A 9,939-nucleotide genomic window follows, 5' to 3' on the forward strand; every position below is an offset into this window, starting at 1 on the left:
TATGAAAGAGTACATAAAGATTTTTAAAGTTAGTTTTGATCTGCACTTAAAACTCAGAATATGTAATTGCTTCTAAAGTGATTTCAATCTGTATTTAGATGTTGATCGAAGTCTAAAGTTGTCAAACACTGACCGGTCAAAAAGTTTAATAATGTCTTGTCGAAAATATTATTTTTGATATAACAAATGCCCCTAAGTATCTATTTTTTGACTAGAAGAGAAAAATATAAATACTTAATATTATTCAATATTTTCGAGAATCTTAGAGTTATCAACTATTTCTCTAATAACCATTTTCATCATCAAATATCACATGCTTCTCTCTGTTGAAGATACTTTTTGATAGCTTGATTAATTTGACAATTATTTTCAAATAATTGTTTGATCAACTTCTACTGTTACCTTGTATAAACTTTCATAAATACTTTTACGTAGTGCATGACAAAATGTTAGTGAAGCATCATGTCATCATTGAAAAATCAAAAATAATAAAATGGATAAATATGATCCCAGGTTTTAACCATATTTTTTTTAATTTATCGAAAAAAAATATCTTTGATATAACAAATGCCCCAAGTATTATATTTTTAACTAGAAGGACAAAAGCATAAAAACTTATCATCATTGAATATTATTTTTGACAAACCCATACTCAACCATTTCTCTTTCTTTCTTTCTTCTTTTCTTCTTTTATATTTTCAATTTGTCGAAATCTTTCGGTCAGATGAGTAAGGTCAGGGATATGCACATTAACTAACTTTCAATGCATATTAAAGCCAAGATCTTTGATGGCTACTTTGACGATCTTGCTTTCAAGAATCGACACATAACATCGATTGCGAGTATTTTTTTAATGGAATTATATAGTCATCTATCGATTCATCATCATCTCTTTTTAAAGCAAATAAGTCTGTTAAAGTTACTATCAATTCTCCTCTGTAAAGTTGACTATGAAAAGCATTTTCCAATTGAGCTCATGTTAAAGCCGAATTGGACCTTAAATTCAAAAATAATTTAAAATCATTTTCTGTTAAAAAAAAGGAAAATTTTCATTTTCAAATCTTTATTATTTGCTAAATTTCCAAGTTTGACCAAGTAACGAGCAATACGCTCGACAGTTGATTCTCCTGCTTCTCCAGTAAATTTCATCGCAATTTTGGGATTTTTTACCCCTGTTGACACTTCATCCATTTGAATTAATTTTGGAAATATAGACACAAAATAAAGTCGATTTATAAAGCCTACATTTATCCCTACTGACCCGTTGAACAATGTGAGGAATAACCTCGTCACTACCATAACAGAATTTAAGATGGTAGTCATTTGTTGTGTTAGCAAATTTACCAAATTATAATGGCTTTCATCTGTGTTGTCGAAAAACAGTCATCGATCTTATACTATTTGATGTCGAACCACCTTGATAATGTCGAACCACCTTGATAATTCCGACTCATGTCAGGAAAAGAGAATGATGGTTGGTTATTTACTGCAACGGGGGCATCTCCAAATTAACTTGGAGGCACATAATTTTTCCTACTAATCGACTCTATGTTATCACTAGGAACTTCTTCAACCATGTTAATAATTTTATCATTGCGCAACAACATGCAATAATGATAAAAAAAAATTATGCATGACACTATGAAGACAAATAATTTTGACACAATCAACAAAAAACTTTCTCAACAAATGTGCTAATTTTTTATGCAAATTTTTTGCAAATTTAAATTTATTTGCTGTAAGAAAGAATTTGGGTTGGTTTGATATCTAATATTTGGGAGCAAAATCTACTCCTCTTTTGCAGATATCAGTTTTACCATGTATCAAAATCTTCTATTTTTTGTTATGATCAAAAAGCAAATTTTTTTTATATTTTTTTTAAATAAAATCAAAATGAAATTGACTTGCAAATTGAAATACTTCAAAAGTAAATAAACTTGATTAAAAGATAAAGTTTGTTGCAAATTAAAATAAAAGAGAATAAAAACAAACTTTGAATATAGAATGACTAAACTTGAACTTGCTGGAAGAATAAATTACATAAATAAAAATTACAAAAATTGTAAAGAAGAAAGTATAAAAGATGTGGAAGGAACTGTACTATAGAAAAAGAATTCAATAGACTCAGAAAGTCGCTAGAGATATGAATGCCTGTGAGTGTTTTTTGAAGAATAATTCCAACCTTTTATTCTAATCATAAAACTCCTATTTATAGAGAATTACAATAATTAAAAATTATAATTATATCTAATAACTTTCAAAAACTGCTGGTAGAAGATTTGTTCCACACACTTGGACAGTTGTAACTCCATTATGAGAGAGTATGTAATTGAGTACATAACCGTTTTTAAAGTTGGTTATAATCTACACTTAGAACTCTAAATATGTAACCGCTTTCAAAGTGATTCCAATCCGTATTTGAAAGTTGATCGAAGTCTAAACTTGTCGAATACTGACATGTCAAAGGTATTTTTTATATAACACATAGAATGGATGGTTTCTTTGAGATTGAATAGCAAAACATGATTTAAATGAACTTTGTGATTAAAACTAAAGACAGCGTAATAAAACACACCTGGTAAGTACATTTGCATTGCAAATAGCCATCTAAGAAGCTCATTGTATGATTCCTGTCAATCTCTGTATATTGAAACGATCACCCTCTGCTTCACAAGCCAAACCTTTCTATAGGATGCTTTGTAGCCAAAGTGGATCTCAACAGATCCTTGAAAAATCCTTATGCTAATGGTCGGATCGGATTTCACCTACCATTGTGAAGATCACTTGAGTTATTACTTTCGAGTCCAACCTTCTATGATCTTGTCCCGTCGATGTTTGCAGACAAGAATGAGGACCATAATATATCTTCAGCTCCTACTTTTCCTGCCTTTGGGATATGAAACACGTATGCTTCATTGACAACCACACTGAACTAAATACTTCAAATGGTCATTCTTTAATATCTTATACCCTACGGCCCTCTTGACGATATACATCTTTATTGCCATAAGAACTTGTTCATTATTCTCAAATTGTTGCACAACTATAACTCATTGATCGGATCATCATCTGGACCTCCCTGACCAAAAGACCAATCCTGGTCCATTGCATCCAGATTCAACATGATAAAGTGAGTCGGATATGATGTAACACTTTACCACACTGAGCTTTATGCCTAAGTCGTAAACCAAAGGTAGTAAGACGCTACAACCTCTAAAAACAAAATATATACATATAAAAATAACAAGGATAATATATCTAGGAGCCTTAAAGAAAAACGTTAAACAAAAACCAAGACCAGACAAAACGTCACACTCGAAAAGCGTTAAGCATAAAAGAAACAGATAATTGCATAAGGAAGCATAGGATACATATGATATAGAGTGCCAAAGATACAAATAGCGAGCTCCAGACTCGACTTGCGAAGCAAAGGCCAGCTAGAGTATAGATATGCATATAAATATATATAAAACCCAACCATATGCAAAAGAACAAATCCTAGTTCTCCAAAGTCAACCTCTAAGAGGGACAAAACATGTTTTTATACAAAATCGAAGAAGGTCCATATATAGCTAAGTACATAATATAAAAAGTACAAAATACAAGTCTTCGCTTCCAAGAAAGCAAACCTAGCATGTTCAGTGAGGCACGTCACGTCCTACATCTGAAAAACAACAAATACGTATGGAATGAGAACCGGGGGTTCTCAATATGGTAACGGTGCCCACATAACTAACATATAAGGTTTCGGAAAAGCCAGAGGCGATCCTAGAACTTCCGATATTTTATTCAAACTTATAAAACACAAACTAAACCATAAATTTAGGCGACTAGCTAAGGATTTTCCTTCTAATCTAACACTCTCCTTTCCGACTCCTCCAAACCTCCAAATCACCGGTAGAACCACCCTTGGCATCAACTCCTTTCTCCTGAGGAATTTCTCAGTTACAATCACAGATAATGCATAAAAGAAATTCACACATAGAAAACAGATACAACAAGTAAAACAAGTAGGTGGTAGGCATATATATAAGCACTTAGGCATTCCAAAGCGAAACACACCAAATAAACGCATAAATGCATACGATGTATGCCTGTCCTATGGCTGATGAGTCTCATCTGTCGGTTATAAAGCCAACCTGACATGTTCTGGTATCTAATCGTGGACAGTTCCTGCATGCATGTATCCCCAAGCTCAAAATAATATCCATGGAGTCAAACTCCAAACTCAATAATATAATATTCTATGGAGTCAAACTCCAAGTTCAAAGAACCATAATCATTCACAATCATTCATTACATATATATCCATGGGGGAGAGCTCGTCTGAAAAGGAATAAGTGACCGGCCACCCTTACGACGCAGGGTCAACAGAGTATCGGGTTTCATCTGGAGCAAGTGGTGGCAAGCCACTGCATCTTTCCAGAAAAACCCATATCTCATATATTTTTGAAGTGCATAATCCATATGCTCATCAAATTTCAATCATCCAATCATCATACATTACGTATTCAGCCATCAATCATAGCATATATAATATCTCAGCACCTCCTTAATCATCATCATCCACTTTACCTCTTTCTTCACTAACAAGTTATCTTCTTCAACAGTTCTACTCACACTCCACTATCCAAAAATTACTCACCAGGCTTTAAACAAGAGTTATAAAGGTTTAGAAAGTTAGAGAAATGGTTTAAAACCATAAAATTCAGATTTTAGAAAAACAGGGTTTCGCGTATGCATCCGCGTACGCACCACCTTGCCGCGTACGTGGAGGCTTTAGACAGAGGCCACCAGCCGCGTATATGTGTGTCCATGTATGCGGGCTTAGCAGCAGAGGCAAAGAGCTGCTAAGTCCAAAATTACCTATTTTGCACACCTAACTTTAGACGCGCATAATTTTTTCGTTTTAAAATATTTTTCCTTCGTTCTTCGAACAAAATAAACACGGACCCAATTTTCACGTAAAATAAGTTTGACAAAAATTGAGGATCCAGAAGCCAATTTATGGACCAGCAAAGTTGGTCAAAAAATAAGTTTTCCTAAAATATTACCTCAACTTTCAAAACATTCCAATTCTAAACCTTTCAAAACTTACCAAAATTGCAATAAACCAAGTTCAATCATATCTCAACCCTTCTCATTCATCCCATAACACTCTAATTCACCATTTTCATCAAGTTCTAATTCAATAATTTACATTCAATACAACTTACATATAATCCTCAAAATACATTATTAATACTAAAAATCATTATTGCACTAGTAACATCATCTCCCACATCAATAACCATCAAGCCAACCATACACATCAACTTAAGATATCAAACACCAAATACACAATTCAACCTATCCTAGGTCATCTAACCCAAGTTTTCACGTTACATTATATTTTAATTACGAAAAAATGAAATCATACCTTAGCCAATTTCTCCCTAAGTTCAAAATGCCACAATTCAAACTTCCAAGACAGCAAGTCACACCCAATAATTTCAGCCATCAAAGGTTTGTCCCAAGAGCTCCAATTTGTCACTTGAACTCCAATTCAACATAAACTCAAGCTAGTTCATACAATTTACTCAAATTAGTACTAGGGCACACCAAATTGGACAAACCACAAGGGTTTAGAATTTTCTTACCTTATCCATTGATGATTGGGAGAAAATCCAATAATTATCTAGTGTTAGATTGTACCTAAACCACTAAAATCATCAAAATTACTCAAAATTCATACTAAAATGCAAATTCAGAAAGGGAGAAGAAACTGGGCATAATTTACAAAGTTTCTTACCATTTTGTTCGGATAGAAATAAAGAGGACTCCAAAGCAAATGTGTGGCCACAAACGGCTCGTCAATCGGTACTCCGAATTGAAAGTTATGGTCGATAGAATGAAGCTTATATACATGGGTAAGTGTGTGGGCTTGAACCCAGTTCACCCGATTCAGTTCGTTGGTCTAATTTTGTGCCAAAATTTTTAAAATTAGTGTTAAAATTCGTATTTTTAATATTTCTACTCCTCTAAACTATAAAAATTTTATTTTCTAATTTCTTTGCATGATAATTAATTTATTAGATAATTATTTATTAATTTCGCAGGATTTACAAATGATCATCTGGTTGGAAAATAGCAAGCTAAGTCAGTACGAGTTGTAAGTTTGTGAATTAGTTCATCTCAACATCGTCCTCCTCCTCTTCATCATCAAGTATATTAACTGGTTCAGCTTCTACCTCCTCGCTATCGGATACAGGGTTAACTAGATATAGATCAATTATTGGATCTCCAATTGTAGAACCCTCATGACTTTTAACATCTGCTTACCGTATGTCCTCTGACTGTATATTCCGATCTTCATTATTTGGCCCATCATTTCTATTCCAAGTGGCATGTTTAGATTAATGTCTAATCCTGTAATATTCTTTTTCACGGTCCCACCTGACTGAGTGTCATCAATTGAAGAACTCCCCTCACACAGATTAACTAGATAAACAACAATTCCAAAATATGAATTATGGAAAAATGATTTTTTCAGCTCCTGATTAATTTTACGTTGTCATCATTACGTAGTCAATACCTATAACAAACAAATAAAAATAACATTATCAAACAGCAAAAAAAATTATTAATTAATTGATATTTATTTAAATAATATTTTTTATAATAAAAGTATTATCTGTTTCTACTAGATATTTGTAGTAAATTTTTTTTGCCGGCTTTCTGTGTTGCTAATAAATAGCATGCAGAATAAGATCACTCAGCGTTGCCAAACATCTCACATTTGGAGACACGTCAATAAATATAAGATATTTATTATGATCTATTAATATTTTTCTATCATAATGAATTGTTAATACTAATGTTTGAGCCATTTTACAAATACAAAAAGTAAAAGATAGAAGTAAAAGAAATAAAAAAGTGAAATTTTTAGACGGTAGTATGAATGAATTCACTCACACCTGCTGTATATATATGATTGGAATTTGTGACATGGTGTGCAAGATACAATTAGTCTAATATTTAGGCAAATTGAAGTGTACAGGGTACAATTTCGCCTAATACCTAAACAAACTGAATAACCTGTAATGCAGTTTGCCTATACATCAGGCGAACTACAAAAAAAACACACTAAAATTTACCGCTAAACTAAAGCCTCAGCTGCACAAAAGTTGGTTCAAGCTTACCGTTATTGCACCAAAAATTTATTGCATCAAAACAGATAAGTGAAGAAAAATGTGATATCCATAACCCTTTTTCAGTTTTCATTAACTCCACAGCCCACCTTTTTTATGAGCCTAACTTGTGGGAGTTTTTTACTCATCTGGCATCTCTCTATTTAAGGTGCTACTACATACAATCTCACCCCAAAAACACAAACAGAAATAGAGAATCTAATTACCCTTTTCTCTTTCCTACTCATAAGCTCCACATCATGCCAAATAACATTCACATGTCTTTGTTTCTTCTGAAAAAGATAAAAATTATTCACAACTTTTCTTGCTTCATCTTCATGTTGGTTCTCCACTAACACCCTTAGCTACCTGCCCCCTCTCATCTTCATTCGTTCTTACTAATCTGCTAAGTTTATTTTTTATTATTTATCTTTTTTCTCTGAAAGCAAAGTTATAAGCTGCTGGTGCTGGTTCTGTAAATTGTCAACCAAATTTCTCCAAATTTTGGTGCCATGAATCCCATAACACTCTTGGTTATTCTTCTACCTTTGTTTGCGCAGTTCTTGGGAGTTGAGCCTTCAAGGCCCAAGCTTCCAGGAAAATCAAGATCATCAGTGAAGTCACTAACCTCCCAAATCAGTGTTATGGGTTTTGTTTATTGTGATATATGTTCTAACAACACCTTTTCCAGACACAGCTACTTCTTGTCAGGTATAACCAAAACCTTTCACCTGCATTCTTTTTTTTCCAGTTTTCTTTTTCACTTACTAAAAGAATGGAAAGCTTAGAGCAAAGATTTAGTTATTTTAGTCTGACCTTTGTGTGTGACTATGATTTCAATAACAATGTTAATGTACTAGTAGTGTATTTGTTAGATAGATATTAACTACTATCTGGTTAAACTTTGATTGAAATTACTACCATTATCATCATTTAGTAATTAGTGAATATGACACTTTTTTTTTATATATATATATTTCTTTTAGTGTATGCATATTTTTTAATTCTCCGAAGAGAATTGTCTTTATGTGACCTCAAGGTTACGAGTTCAAGTAGTGAAAACAGCTATTGATGTAATTATTAAGTTACGCTGCTCATACGACACCCTTTGAGTGCGGCCCCTTTTTTAAACCTGGGTTAAGGCAGGATGTTTGTGCATTGGGCTGTCTTTTTATATATTTTAATTCTGTGAATAGAAGAATAAAAGTGAGAATGGCAGGTGCTGAGGTGAAAATAGATTGCATGTTCAAAGCAGTGTCATCAAAGACAGAGGAACAGGTTTCAGTCTCAGCAAACAGAACAACAAACAAGTATGGTCTTTATAGGTTGGAAATCCCTTCAGTTGAAGGTGTGAAATGTGCACAAGACTCTGAAGTTTTTGTGTCTAATTGCAAGGCAACTTTGATTGGAAGCTCAACCTCTTCATGCAATGTTCCTGGTTACAGAACCACTTCTGATCAGATTTCAATCAAAGCTAAGAGATCCAATCTCTGCATATATAGCCTCAATGCTTTGAATTTCAGACCTTCCAAGAGGGACATCAATTTGTGTGGTCATTAATTAATTAATATATTATATAGTATGCTCCAAGATTTGGTGTTACACAAGTAGAAAAGCCTAGTAATATATTTGACTACTTGTGTAATGCAATTTCCAAGAAACTAAAGTTTCATCATGTGTTCTTTATTTCTTCTTCTTTTTTTTTCTTCTCTCCCTCTCTCTCTTTTGATTGTTTTAATGCATTTTATTTGTTTGGTTATGAAGCAATTTACACTATTTTCTTATAATAATGTTGTGCTTAAAGCATATCATGCATGAAGATTTACTTGTAGACAATAGTTTGAAAGGAGAAGGGTAACCTGTTAAATTTAGACATATATATAAAACTTGAATTTAACTTTAATGTACTATTTGTATAAAATAATATTATACATATATCTAATTATATAAGTTATAATGTTACCTCCATAAAAATAACTACTTTTTTTATATTAATTGCATATAAAATAATTTTATTATTAGTCTATCATAGGAGTGTACATGGCCTGGCCCTACTACAGGAAAGGACTAGTTTGGTGTGGTGTCAGGTCTAAGGTTGGTACGAGTTTTAAAAATAGATCCGGTCATTATTTAGGAGCGGGTCTGGATCAAGACGAATCCGACTTCACCAGGTGTATGTGCACCATAAAAAAAACTAAAAAAGGTATATATATTTTAAATTAATTCAATATTATGTTATTTAATTATAAGTTTATTGTTTTATTTTTAATCACATTTGTTGAATTAGAAAATAAATCAAAAAAACATCAAATTAGAATTTATAAACTGGGCCTTAGGCCCCGTTTAGTATCAAAAAAAAGAATTTATAGACAAATTCAAGTTTAAATATGGATACCAATTTATCGGTAACAAGTTTTTATTTTATAAATAAGTACATCATAAATAAGTTTTTTTTATAAATAAGTTTTTTTATAAATTATTGTTAAAGCCTTAAAGGTTCAGTTTTCACTCGGTTGGACCCAGTATAATTGTGACCCGAAAATGTTTAGATTTCATCGAGTCTAAAGTCAAGTATCCGATTTCACCCGGCCCATATACATCATAGTCTATCAAAATTAAACTCTTTAAACTTATCTCATGTGAAATTGTAAAAGCAAAAGTATAAATAATATTTGGTTAATGTTGTGGTATATTATTTTCCCAAATAAAAAATAGACATTTAGCAAAATAATCTGGAAGATCTTCAGTACTGTACACACGAGTTCAATTG

General features: G+C 32.4%; 1 protein-coding gene across 1 annotated transcript; it reads left to right on the plus strand.

Moving 5' to 3' along the window:
* The first annotated feature begins 7,533 nt into the window (after positions 1–7,533).
* Positions 7,534–8,953, plus strand: LOC112697158 (uncharacterized). The gene is made up of 2 exons (XM_025750210.3): positions 7,534–7,880; positions 8,389–8,953. Exons 1-2 carry the CDS (start codon positions 7,682–7,684, stop codon positions 8,727–8,729), a joined length of 540 nt encoding a protein of 179 aa, XP_025605995.1. The 5' UTR covers positions 7,534–7,681; the 3' UTR covers positions 8,730–8,953.
* Positions 8,954–9,939: the final 986 nt, after the last annotated feature.

Source organism: Arachis hypogaea, chromosome 6 (assembly GCF_003086295.3).
Source record: "Arachis hypogaea cultivar Tifrunner chromosome 6, arahy.Tifrunner.gnm2.J5K5, whole genome shotgun sequence".
NCBI classification, from domain to species: domain Eukaryota; kingdom Viridiplantae; phylum Streptophyta; class Magnoliopsida; order Fabales; family Fabaceae; genus Arachis; species Arachis hypogaea.